The sequence below is a fragment of the Filicampus tigris genome, chromosome 21 (assembly GCF_054856515.1).
Source record: "Filicampus tigris isolate MCC_2025a chromosome 21, RoL_Ftig_1.0, whole genome shotgun sequence".
NCBI lineage: Eukaryota > Metazoa > Chordata > Actinopteri > Syngnathiformes > Syngnathidae > Filicampus > Filicampus tigris.
Window position 1 is genome coordinate 3,561,229 of NC_141237.1, and position 25,095 is coordinate 3,586,323.

The 25,095-nt window shown below is 47.3% G+C and overlaps 1 protein-coding gene across 5 annotated transcripts; it reads right to left on the minus strand.

The window, feature by feature from the left end:
• Positions 1-449: 449 nt before the first annotated feature.
• On the minus strand, positions 450-24,529 carry LOC147127195 (TRAF2 and NCK-interacting protein kinase-like). Of its 5 annotated transcripts, XM_086021295.1 has the most exons (34): positions 24,071-24,529; positions 21,729-21,794; positions 19,799-19,855; positions 19,394-19,519; positions 18,996-19,106; positions 18,834-18,924; positions 18,399-18,529; positions 17,753-17,807; positions 17,465-17,543; positions 17,135-17,310; positions 16,746-16,812; positions 16,476-16,674; positions 16,047-16,163; positions 15,635-15,721; positions 15,056-15,262; positions 13,695-13,940; positions 12,128-12,292; positions 11,530-11,775; positions 10,576-10,682; positions 10,378-10,493; positions 10,158-10,249; positions 10,034-10,057; positions 9,186-9,373; positions 8,802-8,916; positions 8,422-8,568; positions 7,745-7,865; positions 7,484-7,654; positions 6,785-6,928; positions 6,565-6,699; positions 6,380-6,480; positions 5,761-5,910; positions 5,434-5,593; positions 5,166-5,305; positions 450-4,194 (listed from the first exon to the last, which is right to left on the minus strand). In XM_086021295.1, the coding sequence occupies exons 1-34, from the start codon at positions 24,125-24,127 to the stop codon at positions 4,111-4,113; spliced, it is 4,278 nt and encodes a 1,425-aa protein (XP_085877421.1). In that variant the 5' UTR covers positions 24,128-24,529; the 3' UTR covers positions 450-4,110. The 5 variants fall into 5 exon arrangements, with proteins under 5 accessions (XP_085877421.1, XP_085877422.1, XP_085877424.1 ...); XM_086021296.1 differs by lacking the exon at positions 10,034-10,057 and having other exon boundaries at positions 12,128-12,244; positions 24,071-24,528; XM_086021298.1 differs by lacking the exon at positions 11,530-11,775 and having other exon boundaries at positions 24,071-24,527.
• Between the last annotated feature and the right edge of the window lie 566 nt (positions 24,530-25,095).

Here is a 25,095-nt window from a genome sequence, read left to right on the forward strand (position 1 = left end):
TTAAAATGCAAAATGGAGAATACCGATGCTGTAAATCAGTTTACCTCCGGCGGAAGTTCTTTCAATTAGAAGACGAACAAGAAGAACAGTAGTCATGGCAACTAGCTTTTGGTTTCCACAACAAGGTTTTTCTTTATAAACCCACCAAGATTGTGCTTAAACTGTTAACTTTCCTCCCCATGGGCGCTCATTATAGAGAAAAAGCTTAAAACAGCAACCAATCACCAAAGTTGATGTGCACGTGCATGCCCACTTCCAGATTGCCCCAATATTTTAGATTTGGGCATGTCACATTACATTTATTTTAATTTGAATACAAAACTATCCGCTCGCCACTTTCACCTCGAAATACGAAAAAATGTGAATCTTACGTTAGTGACATCATTTTTCCAACTCTTCATATTGATGGTTTATTTTGCCGATTGTGAGAACAAAAACAAGAGATGTGGTTGCTGTACAAGAAGAGGACGTTTATTGTAGAATTCTAACATCACAGATGCGTGTCCTTAGATTGAGGTCGTTGTTTGATTCCGGTGATCCAGATGAGGTGAAAACACACTCACATGCATGTCACTCATCTGTGCTCACACACGCGCGCACGCACGCACGCACACAGTGACAGCTGCTCACAGTCTTGATACAAAAATTGAAATACAAATATCACAATAAAAACAGTGTTGACTTTTTTTGTTGTTGTTTAGAAAGTGTTATCGCTATGTTTTCTAATCTGTAGAAAGACACCTAAGCCTTGATCAACATGATTTTTTTTTTTTTGTCTTTCTCTAGAACTCAAGAGTAAGATATACAGTGTAAATATATATATATATAGAGAGAGAGAGAGCACAGAATGTCCACAAAGGTGAACATCTGATGCGTGACGGAAAAAGGCTTCAGCGGGCCCATGTCGGCTCGCTTCCACCTATCACATACGCTCATTAGGAAAAAGAGATAAAGTCAAACATGAGCCTCTTGTAGGCCAAACAAGCAAATGCTGGAAATTAAAACACATCCAGTTTGTGCTCGGGGTCTGGGAGAGGGGGGGGGGGGGGCTGGGGGAGTACCCCACCTCTTTGTAGAGTGGCAGCAAAACTTAAAAATAATCAAACAAAAATAAAATTGCACAATTCCAATGATTAAATCATGTGATGTGCATGACTTATTTCATTGTTACAATGTTCACGGTTACATTTTTATGGAAATCCGTTTGAGCATTTACGCCATATCCATGATATCCAAGGTAGGTCACTAGTAAGACAATTTAGCACGCTAGTACATTTCCCCCCCCCCATTATTGTATAAAAATTATGCACACTAGTAGGCAGTGGTAGTTTCTGGCATGCGCAATATGTGAGGCCGCGCGGGGCGGCAAAAATGATACGCTTTCTCCTGGCATCATCCATCATGGGCGTTAAAAGGGATCTTCAAGGTTTTTTTTTTTCAGTGAATCTTTCAGGGAGCGTAGCTAACGGTAGCTAGTTGCTAGCATAAAGTGACTCAAGACGGCCACATCTGTAAGTTTGTTTGTTCATTGTTGTACATGAACGATCAATGCTAATGTTGCTAGTCGTGCTAGTAGCGCGCATTTTGCCTCGCTAGTTCTGCTACTAGTTGGGCCTAGTAGAATTACTAGCGGGGGTTAATTGCATATTTGTCATTCTATTAGTGCATTGAATTGTTTTATTAGTTAGGACAAAGGGCGTACTAGTGCATGGACATCAAGAATATGGAATAAACGCCCGTCTGGGCTTTCCATCCATTTTGCTCAGTAGCCAAGAATACACGCGGAGTTTCCTGAGTGAGTGACGTCGGAGCAGTGGTGCGTTCAAGGACGCCGACATCGGCAGCACTGCTACACTCACGGCCCGCGTTTGGGTGCACCGTGTGTTTATTTTGCAGCAGAGGTCCTGTGAAATGATCCGATATACGCAAATCTCAGATTCTTCAGTTCAGCAGAGCTCCATGAATTATTTTAGCATGTTGCCGAGCAGTGGGGTGCAAAGGTGGGTGTGGGAGGGGCAACGGGTTGGGGGCCCCTGGGCATCTAGCGCGCTTTGCACACCACCAAGATGGCAAATGGCGAGTTTCAATTCTTGGCTGTGAACATTGAGTACCTACTAGTCTACTTTTTCTGTCACACAGTTGTGAGGTGCAAAAAGGTGTGTTAGAATGCAAAATAGTACACAACTGAAGCAAGTAGCTGTGTGGGGAATCATTCACTCCTGAATCACTACACAGAAATTTTTATATGACGTACAGCTCGTGACAATCGGTGAGGGCGGGAACGACAATCGACGGGTGAAACGCGATTGCAGGGTGTGCTAAAAAGAGCCCGAAAACTAAATCCCGAAGTATAATGCAAAGAGAATTACATCTTGTGTGTTTAAAACAACCAGGTAGCTTAGCCTTTCTGTTCGCTAGCTTAATGCTAACGCTAAATAGACATCTACTGTCTGTTGCTGTGCTTCAAGCAACGGATTGAAGACAAAAAGAGGAGCAACGGTAGCTAGCGAGGGATTCCCGACACAGCCAGTGGGACGAACAGTGTTGTGCAAAACTCCAATGTGTGCAGATGACGCTGCGTCCTAAACACCGGGGGAGTATTTACACAGTAGCATGGAGCGTGGGGGGGTGGGGCGAGATTTGGGTTGAAGAATGAAGAAAAAGCCGGCGTGCAACATTTGTGGTTGCTTTAGTGGGAATAAGTTCAGGAGAGGACAACGCTTTGGAGGAAAAAAGAGAGAAAACAATTTGAACATGTGACTGGTGGATAGTGACAACAAGGGAGGCTTGAAAAAAAAATGGAACAAACAAAAGTCAACCATGCATGTTGACTCATGACGAGGGTTGCAAAATTGCGGGAATTTTCAAAGTTGGGAATTGATGTGAATTTATCTGGATTTATCTGAATTTTAACTGGAGGTTGCCTCTTAACAGAGAGCTCAAATTTAGTTGCGGAAACTGGATTTTAACGATTAATTAGCCAACATAATTTGGAATATTGGCTGCAATGTTTTGAAGTGATCACTTCAGGACAAGGAAAATAATGAAGTGAAAGAAATGTTGCTTTGCCAATGACTTCACTCATGACGTGACTTATGCACTGCATACATTTATGGCCAAAATCTTCATGCACGTTTTTGTACTTGAAAATTCATCTCTGTTGTAAAGCAAAAAAAATAAAACATACTACAGAGCATTGCAAAACAGTCAAATGTTCTGCCTGCAATCCATATCTTTTTTGTTGTAAACATTAAGGGACCAAAAAAGTTATTTTATTCATCGTATTTTTTTTTTCAACTAATCAGCCGATTAATCGGTTATCGGAAAAAAAATCCATCGCGGTCGGGCCCTAATGCTGATTAAATTAATCAGATCTGTGCAGTGGGATCTTGACTTGAGATTGTCACAACTTCAATTTTTCAAGTTACAAGATGTCCCCTGGTTGATTTTTTATTTATTTTTTTGCTTTGTTTTACCAGCCAAAATTTCGTTACAAGCGAGCTTCTGGCACAAATGAATATGTATGCATATCATTTATGACAAAACAAAATTCCTATTCACTGTAATTCCCATGCAATTTCCAATCTGGAATATTTCCAAAATCCCACAATTGAATTTACGTGATAATCACTTGCGTATTATTTCATCCTCATTAAAACGAATCAAGTTGTTTTTCCTCTTTTCCCCTCAGCGACAATTTTTTTTTTTTTTTTTTTTTTAAACACTACAAAGTTTCCACAGCGCTCACGTTCATGAGCCATTATTGGACAAAGACGTATTATTTTGAAAAGCAACAGGCGGGCGGAGGCGTCCATTTGGGAGTAAAAATGTTTCATTTGGTTCCTGGCGCAATAGGAGTGGTGGCGTGAAAAGACGTCGCTGGACTGGAGCAGATCCAGGAAGTGGTCCCGCAAAGAAGAAATGATGTGCTACAAAGCGTCCGCAGTCGCCCGCTCGGCCACACGGGGGAGATCCGAGGCTACTCGGCGTCACGTCGGCCACCTGGCAAGGAGCCGGCGCCACAAAGGCATCGCGGAGCTCTGCCGGACCCTGGAGGGTCCGTCCTTAAGCCCCCGGGGCGCGGCGGCCAGGTTGCGAGTGGAGTCGGGGTTACCAGTTCATCATGGAGCTTCTGTTGAGGGTCATGAAGAACACTTGGCTGCTGCCTCCCGAACGCACCGACGCAAAGAACACCTGCGCGGGACAAAGACGACCACACTAATACATCGAAAATGTTTTTTTTCCCCCCCCCCCACGCATATATTCTTTATCCGCTACAAAGAACAACTCATGTTGCTACGCCTTACTGAGGAGTTTTGACCTGCTCCATGCGTATCTGTATTATACTGCCCCCAGGTGGCCAAGGTATGTATATCAGGAACAGCAAAACAATGTCCACGTGGCAAAAATGGTTTCATTTGTCTACATTCTATCTAATTATATCATGTCTTTATTGTGCTCGAGGCCAAAGCAATAAAAATATTCCTTGCCTGCAACTTGGGCCAAGCAACTACGTTGAAGTGAATTAAGGCGCTTCATTGAGACAACCTTATGCCGTTGCCACCACATTGGTGTCAAGGAAACAATTGTTGCCTAATTTTGTCTCATTAACACTCCTGATCTCACTTTAACATACTTCCCTCACACCAAGACGGCGAGCAAAGCACCATTTCGGTTCAAATGAAACTCCTCAACTCACTTCAAGATCGTTCATTTACACCTATGGGGTGACAAAGCACTAATTATGTCTTAGTGAAACTCTTCAGCTCACTTTGACACCGCGAAGGCAGAAAAGCAAAACGTTTTGTCGAAACGGAATTCCTCAACTTACGTCAGTCGTCTTTTACATCAAGATGGTGGCAAAGCACTATTTTTGTCTAAATGAAACTTCTCAACCCTCACTACAACATAGTTCCAAATAGCAGCAAAGTACTATATTTAGATTTTTTTTTTTTTTTAATTTATATATATATGGACATTCCAACACCAAGTCTGACCTTCTCCATTCGACCCACTAAAACAATCCCACAGCGTTTTAGTGCAGCTTCGGCAAGTCACACGCGATTTCCACCCAAATTTCCTTCCTTCTCTCGTCAAGCCTTCCACTTCCAACCTCGCCGCGGTGCGGCTGGCGTGGGGAAGAATATTCCAGTTGAGGCGCTCACCTTGTCGTTCCTCTCGGACAAGAACTTCAGGCGCTGCGCTCGCTTGTGCATGAAGACCCCGTCCAGGTGTCCCGTCTCCACCGAGCGGATCTCGATGGCCTTCTCTCCCCAGCCCATGATCTGGTTGGAGTGGATGTAGGCTGAAACGCACACACGCACGGATCACTTTGTTATGTCTCGTAATCCGATACGGTCGCACCTTGGCTCACGAGAGCCTCCGCTAATACGCGCGTTTAAGTCAAGACGACGATATGGCAGGGCCACGTACCGACCGAGGTGGGCATTTCCCCCCACTGCAGCACCACGTCTTTGGTGATGCGGCCGTAGGTGTTGACGTAGACGCCCTCGTCCTCGTAGCACAGCAGCATCTCCATGCCGTCCGTCTTGGGCAGGACCACGATGGCGTGCGGCGTCACCTGACCTTGAATCTGAGGAAAAAAAAAAAGTCATGATGAAAAAAATATATATATATACAATAAACAGACGATGGCGAGGTCATGCGAGTGTGAAATTTGATCGATGTCAAAAAAGGATTTGATACGTGATACCGTTTATTTATTTTTGGCCATGATGATCATTTCTTTTTTCGACTCACATGTGAGGGTATGTAGATATCGTAGGGGTTTCCAGAGTCCACATCCACCACGTGGAAGCCGGCGTTGGAGCCGTAGATGACCTTTAACCTCTGCCCCTCCTCCACAGTCAGGTCCACCAGCAGGGGGCGGTGCTGCAGCTCGGTGAAAGACTGACGCCACGCATATACAATGAGCCCCCATTTCTCGTGGAGGACACCTCGCATACCCACCCACAATATAGGGAGGCCATATCCATTTTGTCACTTTTAAAAGGATTGTCACTGTCAATACTGAATGGGAGATTATCGTATAACATCACCGAGGAAATGAAAAGGAGAATTTGTCACTCCCAGTTGAGGTTTATTGCAAAATTGAAAACAAAACAAAATTAAACAGTGTATTTAAATGCCAAAATGTTCGACCAGACCGTTTAATGACGAAAGGCCACTAGCTTAATGCTAACATAAAATGTGAGAAGCCACTGACGGGCTAGCCGAAATTAGCATGGATCAATTGTTTGGAAGTTTCGTCCTTAAATTGAATGATGACATTTTCCAAATTCTCTCTCGATTATTGAATGATGACATTTTCCAAGTTCTCTCCCGATTATTTTTGTTCTCCACACAAACATGGACGCACCTTGAAGGCCATGAACTTGTGGTAAGGTTTGGGAGCCCAGGCGTAGATCTCCACGGCGTTCTTCAAGGCGATCACCAAGAACTTGATCCTCTCGTACTTCACTGCAGTCAGAGTTGAGAGGTCAGCGCTTGGAAATGATACCCAAGAAGTCCCGCGTCGCGACGGCGCCGAGGCGACCTTCGTACCGACTTTGTAGTGCACGCAGCCCTCCAGATCCCCCACCGTGATCCAGCCCTGCTTCTTCTCCACCTCGGGGTCATTGTGGAGTATCCGGTTCCTCAACCAGGACAGGTAGTAAACGCGCAGCTTGTTCTTCTTGCCTGCAGATATTTCTTGTTTCAGTGAGCTGAGCAAAAATGGACCCCAAAGAGATTTTCGGACAAAGGTGTTCAAGCGAGCGTCCACCTGAGATGGTGACCAGGACGTTGAGACCTTCCAGGACGTCCATCTGCTGGAAGCGTCTGCGGTTGATGAGGTTGTACACTTTGCCCTGCCCGCTACGGTCCAGCAGCATCAGACCGTTCTCCGTTCCCACCAGCAGGTTCACTCCTGCACGCGCACGTATAAAATGTCAACTTTGTGAGGATAGGTGGCAGTGGACCAAGCAAATATCCGCATCATTTGTTCTTTGCTTTTTCAATTGTCAGTCCAAAAAGTCGCTCAATATTTATAGATGTAAAAGTAACGCTCCATAAGGTGCTGGAATATTCGTCAAAATACCCGTGAGTATTGTTATATTATCTGTCTACCTGTGTTGCTCCACTGTTGGAGTCCAAATGGCTTCTAAAACTATTGATGCTAATGTTAGCGTGTCAATTGTGTTCTGTATTGTTTGTTAGCATTAAGCAAAGTAGGCTTTCCAAAGGCAAAGCTATTGTGTGAAAGTTTCTAAAACTGTGACTATCTTGATGCTAATGTTAGCATGACAATGGAGTTTTGCATTGTTTGTCAGCAGCAAGCTAAGCGGACTTTCTAAGTTGCTTAAAATTCCGCTGCTTTCTAAAACCGAGACAGTCAATGTTTACCGTTAGCATGCCAATGGCATTTTCCGTTATACGTTAGCATTAAGCTAGCAGGCTGTTCTCAAGGCAACGCTGCGCTCACCCCAGAGCGCGGCGCAAAGGATCTCGGAGTTGAAGCGCTTCTTGTACTTGCGGATCTCGGGCGTGTCGCTGTGCGGTCGGATGTTGGTGGGGTTGACGTTGACCACCGAGATCTTGCGGGCCTCGTTGAGCCGCGCCTGCTCCTGCTTCAGCAGCTCGTCGGCAAACAGCGCTGCGCCACCACGCAAAAAGACGCGTTACAACAGCAGCGTTCGCATCAGAGTGGACTTGCTGTTTTTTTTGAGAGCCGCATCCGCCGCACCCGAAGCGGAGATGTCGTCCTCGTCTTCCGTCGGGGACGTCCCGTACACCCTGGGATCCACAAATGGCGTGAAGGAGGCCTTGGAGCCTCCGCCGCCGCCTCCTCCTCCTCCCATCCCATACTGCGGGGACACAAAAACACAGTTTAGCCACAAGCGGGAAAAAAGTTTCCAGGCAAACGTCTTCAATTAAAAGCGCTGACGGGTTGCTATGGCAACGGCAGAGTTCGAGGACATCTGGGAGGATATTTGTGGGTCAGAGGCCAGGAGAGGAAACACGGGCTGTGTTGGGAACCACTCCATAATCACAATTTTTAGATTGTGGACTATATAGTTGTCCCAAGGGCTAAAGCGATTAATCGAATGCTGCATAATCCCTTTTTTTTAATTTTTTTTATTTTAACAGAGTGGACTCATTAGTCAAATAAAAAATAGCTTTGGAATGTGACTCAGGTGCCATTAATGAGATTGCTGTCGCAAATATAGGGCATGGGTAGAGCGCATCTGCATAGGGGGAAAACTGATTGCCAACACAGTCAGAATGGCAGAGGCTGCAGGGAAGACGTCCAATCACCAAATCAATAAACCTGGAACAGTGGGCGTGGTCACTGGGAGGGATCACGGGGTGACAAGGGGATGTTTGCTTTCGTCAACAAACATTGGATTCGTTCAACCTTACTTGTGCCCCGGGAGCGTCGCCAGGGGCAACGAGGGGGGAGGCGCTTTGCTGCACCAAATCGGGGAGATTTGAGGCGTCGGCAAACAAATTAGCGATGCCGAAGACGCCGTTGCTGGCGGTGGAGCTCCGCCGCCGCTCGACGCGCTTCTGGAAAAAGACAGACAGGGGGCGGGCAGCGCGGCTGTGATTGGCAGGCGAGGGGCTGGAGAGAGCAGGTTGGAGGGCGCTTTGGTTTCGCCACCTTCTCGAAAGCTACTACTGGCGGCTACTGGATGCGGTGGCGATTTTGGTCAGGAGGCTGCTAAACGCGATCGGTCGTTCGTTGACTTGGTGAAGCAGCACGTGGTTCACGGCGGCCGCAAACGTGAGAGGACGCTCACCTCGCGCATCATCAGGGTGCCGTCCCGGGAGTTGTTTCCGTACGCGTCGCCGTGCGAGTCGTTGTGTCCTCCCATCATGCCCTGCGAGTCGTTGGCTCCTTGGCTGGCGGCGGGCCTGAAAGACATTCGGGGTACGTCTCATTTCTTTCTTTGCAGCCTCCTCTGTCTTCTGAAGGACAGACGTTTCTCTCTTCTGTGTTGTTGTTACGATAAGGAGACGCCAATCAAAAATGGCGCGTCACAAAGTAGTGCATCGTCAATGCTAATTTCCATTAGCCTGTCTATATAATCTCACATTATTTGTTAGCATTAAGCTAACTGACTCTCATTATAAATGTAATTAACTATCGAGCTAATCTCAGGCGCACAACGTCAAATGCTCACATGATGCGCGGTATGTCGCTAACGGCGACCGTCCCGTCGTTTGGTCCTCCCTCTCCGTCGCCTTCCTCATCCTCGCTGCTGTGCGACTCCTCGCTGGATGAAGAATAGTCGGTGACCTTGACGGGCGGCCGGCTGGTTTCTTCGCCCTGGCGCAGCTCTCGCAACTCTTTGGCCAACGCCGTCAGGTCCTGGCAGGGACATAAAGCAGAAGATTAATTCTGGGAAAGGAGGAGTTCAGAACCTCACGTTTGTCGAGTGGTGCCAAGGAATTATGTTGATGTGGTGGATAGTTTTTTTCGCTGTACATATCGGGCCTTAGTTGACTGTAAAAAAAAAAGGCTTTACATTGACAAAGGAATAAGAGCACAGAGTGTGGTAGCCTCACTAAGTTTGTGGGGGGGGGAGGCTGTGTAGACGTGCTGCATGCTGGGGAGGAAAGGTCAAAGGTCAGGGAACTTTTGCACCCCCAAAATGTCAACTACAAAACAGGGAGAGGTGGTGACCATAGACATATATACGTAGACACCTCATGGTCCAGTTGCTGGGATACGTCAGCATGTCGGCCATATTGGATGTGGCAGATCTGCTGCCTGTAAATTAAAACCGATGGTCTGAAATTCAGAAAGCAACAAACAGACGGCGTCTATGTCTACATGTCTTTGGCAGTGATCGGAAGGTGGTGCAGGTTCACATCGGGAAATCAATTCATCCTCTCATTTGGGCCCCCAAAATTCGCTACGTCACACTCCCTCGGGGCGACAGGCCACATTCTTAAGCACTCGTCCGCCGCTACTGGTCCCGTGGCTAGCATGCTAACGTGCGCGTGAAGACTCGCTCGTACCACTGACCTCGTCTAGAGCTTTCTTATAGCTCTGATGGACGGGCGGATGGATGGAGGAGAGAGAAGAACAGCGACGATGAGCATGAGAAGTGGGCCAAGTGTGTGTTGAGTGCGCGCGTGGTTGTACTCACTGCTGGCCGACTGGGTCTGGACACGTCTCTGCTGTCGTCTTTTACTTCGTCACACGCCGCCGCGGAACCTTCAGGCTTCATGGCTGCGTTCGCTGAACACACCAATCGATAATATTGAACACGTTCTACATATACGCTGAATCAGCGATTTTGTTCCACGTGCCATTCCTCCATCTACTCTTATTACTATTTATTTGTGTGTGTGCGTGTGTGTGAGCACCTCGCTCGTTGGATCCCCCCTGCGAGCTGGGGGTGCTGGAGCTGGAGGAGCTCCCACTGCTTGTCCTCTTCAGGGGCGTATCCATGGAAATGTCAGTCCTCCGCAGGTCAGGGTTGCTACGGCAACACAAGCGCTCATTTACCAAACGACGAGTGGCGCGAACAGCGTGTTGCACGCGTGCTGAGTGCGTTTGTGTACCTGGCCCGTATGAGGTGAGCTCCGGCCCGCGGTCCCAGTCCCGGCCCGTTTCCCGGAGAGTTCTTCCTGACCAGGGCCGGAGAGATGGACGTGGTCCTCTGAGGAACCTGCGGGAGACACGTCGGGAAGGTCACATGCGGGATCTCAAATTCACGACGGCAGTGAACCCCTGACGAAGACGACTTTCTCATGATTTTGAAGAGTCACAGTTTTGGGCTACGGTTAGCGTCAGGTCTATTGTTTGGAACGCGTTATTTCTTTTGCTTCTATTTTTCATTTTCAATTGGTTTTCCTTTTTTGTGATTGTATATTACTATTTTACATACAACTTGACTTTTAAAACTCAATGGTGGCCACTGTTTTAAACTATTAAGACATGTAATAAAAACAAAAATGCGGGTGGGGTACCAGTTAATGATAGATTTTCGCTAACTACTGGCAGGGGTCCACTGTACTGCATAAACAAACCACACACACACAAAAATAAGACGACAAATGACGCCTGGTGTTTGTGCTGACACACACATGCACACACACGCACACAAAGCATACTCAAATGGAGTGAACCCCCCGCTATAAGACGATTCCTCCATCAAGTCTCTGCTATATCACCATTTTTCTTGTTGCAGTATATAGACAAGTCCCAATTTCAGAGCAGTCCCACATTGTGCCACAACATGGCAGGCGGCACTGAGCTCTATTGGATGAGATGCGGCGTCATTGAATTGAAAATGTATATGCTCATTTCTATTAGCCTGTCTATGGCATTTCCCCTTATACGTTAGCATTAAGCTATCAGGCTTTTGTTACTACATGGTTTGGTTGAACATTTTGGTGTTTAAATATATAGTGGGGGTCATGAAGGTATCCCCCGCGTTACACGGGGGGCTCACTGTACACGACAGAAAGCACGCACGCACACACGGAGGCGCAGAGGAGGCGGCATGCAGACACCTTGGGGGGCATGTCGTCGTCCTGCCGCAGCCACGAGCTGCGATCCAGCTTGTCAAGAGGGGGCGCCAGACGTGCGAGAGGCAGGGGAGGAGGGGTGTCGGAGGTGGGGTCCGAGTTCTGCCGGGGCATGGGAGGGCGCGAGGGGGAGGGCGACAGGGCGGAGGACGAAGACGACACCCCGTGGGGGTCGTAGAGGGACTGAGAGCCAGACAGGCCCGGACTCTTCACCTGCACCAGGTGGGCCATCTGCACCGGCACCAAGCGGGAGAGGAGGAGGTGGAGGAAGGTGATGAAGGAGGAGGAGGAAATGCAGGAGGAAAAGGAGAGAACGTCATGCATCACGCTCAGCATTCGACTTCACGCACTCACACTCGGGCGGACAAATAAATCCCGGTTTATTTGTCAGGACAAATCCATTTTTTCTCAACTTCTTTGACCCCCTCCGGCGACCTTGCTGTTTTTGATCGTCCAAACAGCAATCAAAAAAAAAAAAATCTCATTTGACTTGAGAGCATTGAAGGGGGCGTGTCTATTATTTGACTGACATCAGCCGTTGAGGTGCATTTTGTGCGCGGGAAGTCGCCTGGCGTGTGCCCACCTGCGGTTCGACGGAGCGGTGCATGGGCGGGGTCCTGGCCTGCTGGATGCCGCCGCTGCTGAAGGACTCGGAGCGCGGGGGCAGCGACGGGTCCGAGATCCGGTTGGAGACTTTGTGCTGCAACGCAGGAGAAGTCTGTCGGTTGACCGCAAAACGCTCGTCCACCTGACACACACACACGCGCGCATCAACTCAGTCACTCCCAGCATGCAACAGGGCAACTTGAAACCTTGGAAGCATCTTTTGCCAGCCAAGCTAGCGCCGCATCTTAAATTTCAGCGTGTGCAGCGTACATCCAAGTATGCGCTCAAAAAGCGAACAAGTGAGTCCCCCGTCGGCCAAAATCATGTGACGCAAGAGTGGAGCAGTGCGTGCGTGCGTGAGGGAGTCAAAGTATATGTCTGTGGATGTGAGTGCGCCATCCGCAGGGAGCGAGTCTGATTATAGCCGCAGTTGCCCTACATGTGTCAACCGGTCGCTGCGGCCCTGAAATGAGTGCAGCAGTGTCAGGGGAACTTGAGTGAAAAGTGCCGCCTCTCTTTTTGTAGCGCATACAGAGCTACACTGCTCATGAACGTTTGCTCGGAACGCAAAACATGTGCTCAGAGGGACTTCATGTGTTGAGAAAATTTTGAGGGGAAAGAAGCCTGCGGGAGAACAAGGTGTTAGTTTGTTAGTTAGTTGGTTAGTTAGTTCCCCTCGTGAGCCTTTTAGTGCAAAGGTGAAGAGTTTGTGGGTTTGGAACAGTGCTGCCCAACCTTGACCGCTAAATAAAAATGTCACAAAAGTTATGGTGTCATGGTGCTTTGAGCTACCATTTTAATTATGAAAAATAGCACTGGATAATATTGCAATTTTAAGTCATGTTGAGCAATGACAAGTAAATAGAACGTAAAGAATTGAGGCTTGATTTCAAAAGACAGTGTGCTGCTCCTTCTGGCGTGCGTGCCGTGGCCACCTGGGGGCAGTGTCATACAAAAATGTAGATACGACAACAGCTGGTCATCTCCTCAGTAAGATGCAGCCTGGAGTAACATTTGCCATTCATTTCAGAGGATAAAGAATATATGCCAGGGGGAAAAAATTGTTTTTTTTCTGGCATATATTTACTTAATATTTAATTTTTTTAAAAAGTGAATATTTTCAAATTAATCTTTAAGTAAATATTTTCTTTTTTTCTTTACTAAAAAAAAAAAAACAGTAATTTTTTTTTGGGGCATGTGAAAAAAATCCTTCCACCCACCTGGCGGTGGTGCCCTTTGCTGAGTGACTAATAAATATATATTTCGAAAAAAAAATTTCCTTGCGGCACAATGGTTGGGAAGCACTGCTTTGGAAGAAGGAGCTGAAGAAAAAAAAGACCGTGAGTAAGAGACGACAGCAATGAGGACACATTAATAGCTTGTTGTGAGCACAAAAGCCCTTGGAAGATAGTGAGGATGGCTGTGAAAGCGGGTCGCCCGTGAGAGGAAGTGAAGCCACCTGCTCAGGCAAAGAAGCGTTAGCGAGCTTTTGAAAAAAAAAAAAAAAAAAACAGTTAGTCGCGCCCTCCGGTCCTCCAACTGACCCGGCGGCCGGGACTGCGGCCTCGTGAGTCGCGCTCCGGGACGCAGGTGATTCGGATGCGCGGCAGGTGGACGTGATCCCTGGAGGGGCTGACGTGGGCGGGGTAGGAGGGGGGGCGGCGGCGCCGGCGAGGCTTGTAACCAGGAAGTAAGAGAAGAGGGTCCAGGTGGGCGTCTCGCACGTGCCTAAAGGAGTGGTACTTCTTGGGGGGAACGCGAGGGGAGTTGCTCTGAGCTCGCCGCATCACCTGCGGAGGGCGACGTCAGTGTTTACCAGACCACACACACACACACAGTCTGCATATTTCTCTCCATTCGGGGTCACCATCCTCACGTTCGACACCGTAGTATCTGTGACGCTGAATGTGTGCATGCCTTTAAAAGGTGAACTGGAACGAATCAGTAAATGTGAGTCAATCGCCCCGCCCCAATACACAATATGAGACCATGTTCGCAGGTATTTTCCCAGACATTTGTCACACATTCAAAAAAGGTCAGCCGTGATTGGTCATTGAGAGCGGCTGCGATGTCATTTTCCGTCGACAGAAGACAAAATGGCCGCCCCCAGCGATGGCTAAAAACGAGTGCATTTTGCTTCTTAATGTATATTCCACAAAGGCAAAATTTATCCAAATGCCGTGTTTCAACTAGTGAGCCTGCTGGGAACATATTCTTGAAAAAATATGTTTGGGTTGACTTCCTCTTTAAGATGTCTCAACTCCTTTCTACTCATCAGTATGGCACTAATTTGTCATTCTTTACAGAGGATAAAGAATATATCACTTTGAGTACTGTTATGTTGCTTGCCTGTGTTGCTGTGCTCAAGCCTTTGCTGAAAGAGTCATCACAATGCAAATAGGATGCTATTTAGCGTTAGCATTGTGGTAGCAAACTGAAAAGCTAAGATGTCAAAGTGTTTAAATACCCAACTAATTGTCTTTGTTGGCTTAACTGTTGACTATTTCACAATTGTTCTGTCGCATGTGGATGCAAATGTTTTAGGGGAAAACGTGCGAACATGCGGACTTGATCTCAAATGACCCTTTGTCAAACTGCAACCTGCTTCCAAGCCTGTTCAAGCTGAAGGTTAGACTCTTAAGACAAACCGTTAAAGGGCAAACAGTTGAGAACTGCGACAATAACAACGGAGAGGATGGACAAAGTGGACTGTTTGCAGCAGGAGCTCTGGAAGTCAACAGAACGTGTTAGCAAGTCAAATTCCAAACTCAGAATGTCTCTCAGTCTCACATTTTCCTCAAGCAATATTCTCCAAGGTGACTTCAACCTCGGACCAAAACAATTTTCTGAATTTTCCCTTGAAAGTCCCTTGAGCCAAGTATGACTTTCAGGTATTTGATCCTACCTCCTTGGCCCAGGCGGGCTTGTCGTTGGCGGCCCCCGGCGCCTGGTCCTTGTAGTGGTAGAGCTGCTTCTTGTCCTGCAGGGGGCGCTGCTGCGGGTCCTGCTGCTGCTGCTGCTGCAGAGACACCAAGTAGGCGCGCTCCTGCTGCAGCTGCCTCTGCAGGCGCTCGGCCTGACGCTGCTCCTCGATCTGCTTGCGCTTGTACTCCTGGCCACGAAAGAATGATGATACAAACATTACGGACGTACAGTACAGCACAACACACTTCCGTGTTTGTAAAATCTTTTTTTGGTTTGTTTCAGATTTAGAAAAGTGCGCCTTCTGTGTAGTACCGCCTTCTGCCACAACATGCCAGGCAGTGCTGAGCGCTACAGGAAAAGATGGAGCGGGATTAAAATCAAGAAGAAGAGGCAGAGAAGGTTCCCTACTGTTATTTTTATTTTTATTTTTTTTGTGTGCGGGAGAATTCAAACTAAAGAGTCCGACTTTCACCTATCGCGGGCGTGTCCGGAAAACATCCCCTGCCTGTACATGCGCTTCTGCGGTCGCCACGGAAACGGCACCGCCGAGTAACGTTACCAGCAGTAAGGCCTGTTCCTGCAGGAGCTGCTGCTGCAGGATCTCCAGCTGCCTCTGCTCTTCCTCCAGCTGTCTACGGATGTACTCCTGAGGCGGGCCCCGCCCAGAGAGCGCGGCGGCAGCCAATCAGAGCCACCCGCATCACCAAAGCAGGAAGAAGAAGAAGAAGAAAGTGCAGGGAGGACAGAGCGGTTAGAAACCCAAAAAGGGGACGCTGTGTTAGTGCCTGATTGGTTGCAGCTTTTCAAAAGGCAGGAAGACGTCAGGTGACGTTCGGGAGACAGGAAGTAGCGCGTTCCAAACAGATATTTCATCGTTTTATTCTGCTCAAATTTTGAACGGCGATTTGATTTCTCTCAAGGGATGACGAGAGCGCCGTTGTCTTTTTCCCATCGGCGCAAAAGGCTCATACCTGCTCCCTCTCGGCGTGCCGCCTCTCCTCCTCTCGGCGAATCTGCTCCATCTCCTCGTACCTCCTCCTCTGCTCTCGCTCCTGCTGCTTGCGCATTTCACGCTCGCGACGTTGTTGCTGTAGGTTGGGAAAAAAAACAAAACAGGCGGGAACGTGAGTGTGTGCATTTGACAGCACTTAAAATTTCAGGCCAGTCAAAAGTGTGATTATTATTTTGTTTTTAATTGCAGTGGCAGTTTTACGCCAACGGGCGGCGCTGTGTCAGTTGGAAATCGCTCCTAAAAATGTCAAAGAAGAGTTGATCTTTTTTTTTTTCCTATTACAACTGTGTCAGATGATTTTGTGGATTTTCAAACGAGTCAATATTGTTTGCCATTGATGGTCTATATGCACTTTAGTTGAATAAAAAAAAAATGTAAAAGTGGTGACCTCCTCCAGGCGTCGCCTCTGCTCCTTCTGCTCCTCGATGCGCTTCTGCCTCTCGGCCAGCAGTTGGCGCTTGTGCTCCTCGTTCTGCTGCTGCTCCAGCTGCTGCCGGCGAATCAGCTCCGAGCGCTCCTTATTGGCCAGCTGCAGGCGCAGGAAGTCTCGCCTCAGGGTGGACTCCCCGGGAATATTGATGATGGAACTGGAGGAAGGGACCGAGGAGGCGGGGTTACACACCGAGGGGGCGGCGACGGAGGCGGGCGGTGCTCGTACCTGGGCTCTCCGATGTCCCGCTCTTCATCCTCTTCCTCACTGCCACTGTACTCGTACTCCGTCTCATCTGGAAGCAGACGCGGCTCGACATGGTCATGGAAAGATTTTCCACATGGATGACTTTTTTTTTTTTAAACACGCAACAGGCAAGTCCCAATTTAAAGTTGCATGCCTTCAGTGTAGTGTATGCCATTAGAAGAAATGCAAGTTGAAGACTGGATGAAGGTTTTAAAATATAGTAACAATAATGTTCATTTTTGTTAGCCTGCCATTGGCGTTTTGAATGTCATGTTAGCATTAAGCTAGCAGATGTTTGCCATTTTGCCGTTGACTATATAATGTTGTCTTTAACCTTGAAATGCGCCGGTCAAGGAGGATAATAAACTCACCCCTCTCCCCGCGCCTCTTCTTGGTGCGGTCGATGTGGTCCTTGAGCTGGATGCGCACCTGCCGCTCGTTGGGGAGGTCGCGGATGAAGGGATGCTTGAGGAGCTGCTCCGTGCTCGGCCGCTGGCTGTGACTTTTCACCAGGCAACTCTCGATGAACGACTGGAACTTCTTGGACCTTCGCCGGCACAAACACAACAACAACACAGCGCTGAGGCCTCCCAAGCACATTCAAATGGACCGATCGACTACGTTCTATTACTTCCGCTGGTTGGAGGGCTGCATGTACGACAGCGTGTGTGCGGGTGTGTGTTTTGTGTCACACGACTCACCACTTCTTTGACTTGAGTCTGGGGGCAGGATTTCTGGGGATGAGGAAGAGCGCTCTCATGGGATGCATGTCACACAGCGCTGGAGACAAGAGAAGGAAGGGAGAGGAAAAGAAAGCAAAGGACAAGAATGGAAAGGAAGTGACAACAGAAGAAAAAGGGAGAAAAGGAAATGGGGAGGAAAAAGGAAAAACAGAAAGGAAATGGGGGAGAAGATTGCACAAGAAATAATACGAATTAAAGGATATTGACCCGATCATTGTGCGCTGAACTTTAAATTTTGTTACTTACGCGGCGCTCCTTCCGCCATCTCGATGGCCGTGATGCCCAGTGACCACAGATCGCTCTGCAAGAACACACACACACACAAGCCTTCACTTCTCCATTACCAGCTAACGTGCTAACATGCTAGCTGCTCTACATGTACTTGTTAAGTCATAAAAATATCACGCCGCCATCTGTCCTCTCACATTCGGACACTTTTCGCTCGCACTTCACTTGTTCCGGAACCGTTCGGCAGCCACGCTTGGAAGCGGATAACGGGAAGTGGAACACACAAACACGTCGCCAACACAAAAAATAAACAAAAAAGGCTTCGAGGTCGTCTTGTGAGGGCGGATCAATTGTACAGCTAGCACAGTAAAAAATACTTCCTGATCAGAACGGGATCGTTGGTTTAAAGTTTTTGAAAAATGTGGACTATTTTGCCCGGCAACATCAGAATACTGTACGTGGTATTGGTATTAGCATTAGCTCAACCGTAAAGACACTTAAAAAAAAAAATCATTCAGATTTAGCGATTTAAAAAAATAAAATCCCTGTCTTAATTTTTGGGTCATAATAGAAAAGACAACCACGAGATAAATAAACAACTTTCACGGCAGTCCGATACAAATGTAATCTGAGCAAGAAAAATGTCCGAATTTTGCACATGTACCTTGAAGTCGTAGGTGGCGTCCGGGTTCTCGTCACAGGCGATCACCTCCGGAGCCATCCAGTATGGCGTCCCGATGAAGGTGTTCCTGCGGCCCACCGTGCGATCCAGCTGGGCGCTCACACCAAAGTCCACTACGCATGCACACACACGCACACACAATATAGACCGTGTTATATTGTGGCCCAGATACTTCCATAAAATGTACACTTGAAAATTCCGGATGTGCACGTGCGTTTTTGTGTGTGCATGTCTGCGTTTGGAAAATAATTTCACTTTTACTGTAAATTTCAACTCCAAGTGACAAATACCATCTTGAAGCAAGCACGCTTAGCCTCTTTGAGGTTTTTTTTCTTTTCCTTAAAGTGCCGTAAAAAGGTGTTTTTAAAACATATGTAAGCATGTTTAACGTGGACACCCGGGCTGCTCTGATCTCACCTAGCTTGACTTCGGCATTCTCTGTCAGGAGCACGTTTTGGCCTTTGATGTCACGGTGGATGACCTTGTGCTGGTGGAGGTGAGTGAGACCCTGCAGGAGGACACCGTCAACTTGTCAGGGCGTGCCCTTCCTTCTCTCACTTGTTGTTCAAGCCAGCTCACCCTGAGGATCTCCCTGCAGACGTAAGCGATCCACTCCTCCTTCAGAGAATTGCCTTTGGTGTTCTTGATGAGATCCGTCACCGAGCCGGCGCCGCAGAACTCCATCACCAGCTAGAAAATCACACACGTAAAAAAAAAAAAAAAAAAAAAAGAGCAAATCTGATTTGAATAATGGAAATTTAGAACAAGTCAGCGATGGTCTTTTAAGGCTGGGCCCGACCTACAGGAAGTGAAAAGCTGTGGAATCTGTGGGACCTTTTGTCCACCCGTCATCCGAGCGTGACTTGTTCTCACAGAGTAAAATGTCAGCTTCAACTAACCTCGGGTGGATTCATTCATTGGTTGAATGTGTGTCCCAAAACTTTTGTCCTGCCCAGTGTGTTTGGCTCCATACGCACCCACAGCTGGTCGTCCATGCCGGGAGGATTCTTCTTGATGAAGGCGCCGTAGTAGGTGGCGATGTTCCTGTGGTGGCTGTACTTCTTCAGCATGTTGATCTCCGCTTTAATCTCCTCCTCCTCATCCTTAACACACACACACACATACACACATTTGTGAGTGTGTGTTTACGTGAATGTGTATGTACGGCGTTTGTGTATTGTCCGATGCGCTTTATTTTGCTGCTCTGTGTTAAAGTAGCAGTTGTTTGGAGGGTTAGAATTAGATGCTAATTTCGAATAGCCTGTTTATGGTGTTTCACATTGCACATTAGCATGAAGCTAGCACACGTTTGTTGATTTATTTGAGCATTATATCATGCGTCCATCATACGCGTCACGATATATGCCGCGTGCGTTACTTACTCCTGTGACATCCATGACCTTGATTGCCGCCAGCTGGCCAGTCTTGACATGGCGACCCTGACGCACAGAGACGGGTTTTTTTTAAATCATGTTAATGTGATCAAAGGCGTGTGAAATGTGGGCCTGTTACGATACGTCACTGGCATAGGTGGAGAAATAAAGTTATTTGCAGTCAATAAATAATCATTTTGAGACCGAATGATGTGTCATGGAGAATATATCGCATTTCCATAATTGGCGACCTCCTCCAAGGAGGCCTGAGGACATTTTCATCCACGCCAGTCATGTGATTGGACGTCAGGTTGACAGCGCCAGACTGTGGAGGCGGCGGCTTGTCGGCGGCGGCCATCGGGCAATAAAAGTGAAGCGAGAGGAAGAGATAGCATCTCTGTTTGCTTATCTGTCTTCCTGCAACACTGACGCCTGCCACACGATCGCTCCTGTTAGTCGGTGCGCGCGCGGGCTTGTGTGAAATCCACACACGCGCGCGTGCGCGCGGGCGCACACACACCTGCAGGGAGAGGAGGAGGTGGACCTCTTTTAGCCGCAGCCTCGCGAACAACAACAATCCTCGGGTGCTGTGTTCAGACAAGCCTCACATTCTTTGCATGCTGTTGCCGCTCAAATGACTTCAATATTATCAAGGATAAGCTTCAAAATGATGACATATATTACAAACGTACACAAAAGCGGCATCTTGGCAAAGAGTGAACAATCCTTCAAAAAAAACTTCACGCTGTTTATTGCCATTCGCACTTTACGTTTACTGTTAAACTAAACGTAAAACCAAGAGGTACACGTTGTGGATTTAAAACAACCAACAATGATGTCTTAAGAACCGCCCATAATGCTAATATATAATGGAAAACGTCATTGATATGCTAACGGTTAGCATTGATAAGCGACACATGCAGACAGATAATATAACACTCACAGGGGTATATTCTTTATCTTCTGAGAAAAATCAGTAATATTAACGCATCTTACTGAGTCATTTACAGTAGTAAAAAAATATATATATCTAATCTATTGTTCTTCGTTCGAGAATGTATTAAACTGCTTCCCGGTGGCCAAGGCGTCCACACTAGAAGGAGCAGCACAATTAAATCAACTGCAGCATTAAATCATGACGCACGAACTGTCTAATTCATCACAATCTATTGTACATGTTAATAAAGCACAATATTATAGTGCGCTAATTTCCCTTCATTAAAAAACATAAACACAAAAATTACGTTTTTTGGGGGGGGAGGGGCTGGAATAGATGAAAGGCATTTCCAATCATTTCAATGGGGAAAGATTATCAAGTGTGCTATTAACTTCTCATTCCTAGTCTTCTGATTTAATCAAACCGAAACCTCCCCAACCACAAACATGCTCACTAGCCTAATGAGTCAATATTACTGACTCACTAGCCAGTATTAAGCAAGTCATATATGTGTTATGCAAGAATGGACAGAAATGATTCTTTGAGTGTGCACATTTTCCATGACACACAAACACGTAATTATGTAATTTTTCACCGTGCGTGAGCGTTACGGGAACATCGCACGTGTGAACGTGCGCTACTTTCCCGACTTCTCTGTCAACCTCCAGGAATTCCAAAAATGTTTCGCCCTTCAACGGCGCTGCTAGTTGTTAGCACCTGTGTGTTAGCACCCGTGCTAAGAGTCTGCTCAGGCAAGTCACAACTCTGAAAATTACATTCACAACCTTGTAATGGACTACCAGAAGCTCCTTGACCATCACTACAACCTGGAAATTCAAATCAGGGCCACTGCACCACGTCTGGGAATGCGCAGCTCAGACGGGATGTGTTTACACTAAACACTTGTTATGATTTTAAACCTGATTATTATCAGAAATATACACAGTCACACAAAGGGAATAACAAGAATATGAGGCCTTACCTTGTAACAACAGGTCTTACCTTATATACTTGGCCGTAGGTACCATTGCCAACCAGTTCAACCAGCTCAAAGATGCCCGCCGGGTCCTGGGAGAGAAGCGGAACAAGTTAGCAAACGGGAAATCTCAACAAAAGCATGTTCAAATTACAGTGGTACTACAGTACAGTTCTACAGTACTATTTTTGAGAGTGAGACATTGCTTAAATAAACACTGAGTAGGAAAAGAGACTACCTAAAAGATGCAAAGTTCGCATAAAACAATGTTAAGCTAAAAGATGCTATGTAGGAAAGAGATGACGCTATAAGCTAAAATGTGCTAATTTGGCGTGAGATGATGTTAGGCTAAAGCTAACAGATGCTGAATAGTAGCGAGATGACGCTAAGCTAAACTTAAAAGATGTTGAGTAGCAGCTCGATGACACTATAAGCTAAATCATGCTAAGTTGACGTGGGATGATGTTAGGCTAAAGCTAACAGATGCTGAGTAGGAGCAAGATGACGCTAAGCTAAACTTAAAAAATGCTGAGTAGCAGCTCGATGACACTAGAAGCTAAAGTATGCGAACTAGGCGTGAGACAAGCTAAAAGATTCTGAGTGGGAGCGAGATGATGCTAAGATAAAGCTAAAAGATACGGCGTGGGTGTGAAAGCTAATGGATGAGATGGACACTATCAGCTAAAATACCACCACCCCTGATATTTGAGGGTTTTTTTTCCCTTTAGGCCCTTTTCAAACAAGATAGAAAAGAGGGATTAGCTGATGTTTTCTGTAGTGAGGAAATGTTTCAGGTGGTCAGAAAGAGCACCAGTATCCTCCGTTTGGATTGGAATGAGAGAAGCTAGCTGTTGTGTCATGTGTATGTCTCCCAAAAATAAATCCATGGTCCATTTGGTGGTTTTAGCGCTCACTGTAGAACTGTCACTGTCGAGATATACGTAGAGGTGCTGCTGTACCCGAGAGATTTGTAAGGGTTACAGTTTTACGAAAAGCTTGCAGTCTTGTCACCAAAATGTACGCAAGCGATGTACGCAGCGCCCGGACACATTCAGGTCAACGCGGCCGAGCTGAGCCTCTCAATATATTCCCACTCGTATTCTCCTAAATCCTCTATCTGCAGCAAACCACTTCTTCCTTGACTGTTATCTTTTTATGGTTTAATAAAAGTGATAAAGTTCAATACACTATGCGCGCTGCCTCAAAAGCCAATGCGGGCTCGCCGTTTAACGTTGATAGACCAAATCAGAATAGGTTCTCGTGGTAATTGGGTTTGGCCACACCGCGTGGTGTGCAGTGGGTTTTTAGAGGTTAAATTATCGAGTCTCTTCGGAAGGGATGAAAGGACAGCTTTGTACGCGGGAAATAGGTGGTGTCGTGCAAGCCCCCTTCTCCGTTTTAAGACGACTCCTCAACCTTAATGTACTGTATCTGCTGGCTTCTCTCACTCCTCTGTTTCCGCCATCCAAGAGTGCCACTTCTATAGGCTAGACCGTGCTAATCAGCGGCTACATTTTACGAAAAGCACAATTTTTTTTTTTTTACAACAAAGGGAAGTGAGCAAGGTTACCAAAGTGAATGAGTGCGTGCGTGCTCAAGTGTGTGTGTTATCTCAGCCCTGTGTGACCTAATTTCTCCTCACTGATGGAGACATTTGAGGCCTACAATGCATCTGCTCTTTTCTGACATCTCTGACACACACACACACACACGCGCGTACACGCACACACACCCGAGTCGCACCCTCCATCATGTTCAGACTTGACTGCAGGTACTTGTTTTGTGTCTCGTGTTGTTCACTGTTGTGTTGTGTAATTAAAACAATAAAGGAGAAGAGACAGGCGAACGCGCACGCACGCGCGGTGACACGCACGTCTGAGCCATATAAGAGGAAGGTGCAAGTTGGCATGTGAATTCTCTCAGCAGGCACACGCACGCGCTTGCCCGCACGCCCACACATTCCTTAGCTGTGGCGTGCGAGAGTGCGCGTGCGCGTGCTCGCCAAGCGCGTCACTGCTGCTGCTGTGACCACAACATCACGAAATGGCGGAACTGGCTGGCTGGCGCGCGCGCGCGTCGTCTCCTCGTAGGGATTTACGTGCACGCGCGTCAAGCCTAACGAGACGCGCACACATCTGCACTAATCGAGGTGTGAGCACACGCGCGGCCTCGATTGTCAAGAAAACACCTCCGCGCGCACCACAAATGCAGCAAGTAACGAAGCAGCACGCGCACGCGCACCGCCGGTAGGATGAGGGGGGGAGCAGGCAGGTTGAGGAAGGATGGTGAGGAGGAAAAAGGGTGAGACGAAGGAGGACAGGACAGGTGCTGGGCAGCACGCACGCAGCCGTGCGCGCGCTCGGCTTACCCGCAGAGCAGACAGGTCGATCTCGTCCAGACTCCTAGCGGGGGAGTCGCTCGCCATGGCGGCGGAAGGACGGATGCGGCTGGTTCACTCAAGATGGAAGGGAGGAAAGAAGCGTCCTCGACTCGTCCTGCTATCTCGCTCCCTCCTCAGCCTCCTCCTCCGCCTCCTTCTTCCTCCTTCCTCCTCTACCACCTCCTCCTCTTCCTCCTCCCGCCACGCGGTCGGGCGACGTCAGGAAGAAGAAGAAGAAGAAGAAGAAGAAGCGACGACGACGTGCACGGAACCTTCAGGTACTGCTACATGCCTCCACCTGCGCGGACGCGCGCACGACAGAGTGCATAGCGGCGGCGGCGCGCACTCGGCAGCGTCACTCGCCGGCCACGCGCGCAGATGCCGGGAGGGGCGTGCGCGTCACACCGACACGCCTACTATTGAGACGAATAAAGTATCTATCTGTCTATCTATCTATCTATCTATCTATCTATCTATCTAACAAAACAACATGGGGGATAATCATCCTGGATAATATGCTTTCATTAAAATGTATTGTTTTGGATTAGTTTTTATTAGTTTCAGTGTTAGTTTTTTTTGTGGAGATTTTAAAGTCATAAAAACGGAACAAAAGATGCTACTTTTAAAATTATATACCGTTAGAACACGAACAATTATTATATCATTAAAAGTATATAAAATAATCTTAAATACAATATGAATTGATTGAATATGATTCACCATTATTGCATCTTTTTTTTTTTTTTAATTAGTTTTGTGAACACACAATGCAGTTTGTTAGTGATCTTTTTCACCCACATTTGAACTACAGTACCTTGGTCCTGTGAGTGAGATCCGGATGGTGGTGGCTGTCAACCACATTGTCTCAGGCGCCACCCAGTGGCCACAGGTGGAATATTAGCCCACTTTTTCAGATTTTCTAAGGACATAAAAAATAGCTTTCACACCCACTGCTGAGGATCTTTACAAGTGTGTCAGCCTGGAGTTGTTGAAGAAGTTCATCTTGCTGTTCT

Bases quoted from the DNA above. Each gene is read 5' to 3' on its own strand.
- LOC147127195 (XM_086021295.1), bottom strand. From the start codon at position 24,127: ATGGCGAGCGACTCCCCCGCTAGGAGTCTGGACGAGATCGACCTGTCT. The intron at 17,808-18,398 runs GTACATGTGCAA...GTGTTCTTGCAG, and splicing joins ACGCCACCTACGACTTCAAG to AGCGATCTGTGGTCACTGGG. The intron at 6,481-6,564 runs GTACGAAGGTCG...CTCTGACTGCAG, and splicing joins CTGCGTGCACTACAAAGTCG to TGAAGTACGAGAGGATCAAG.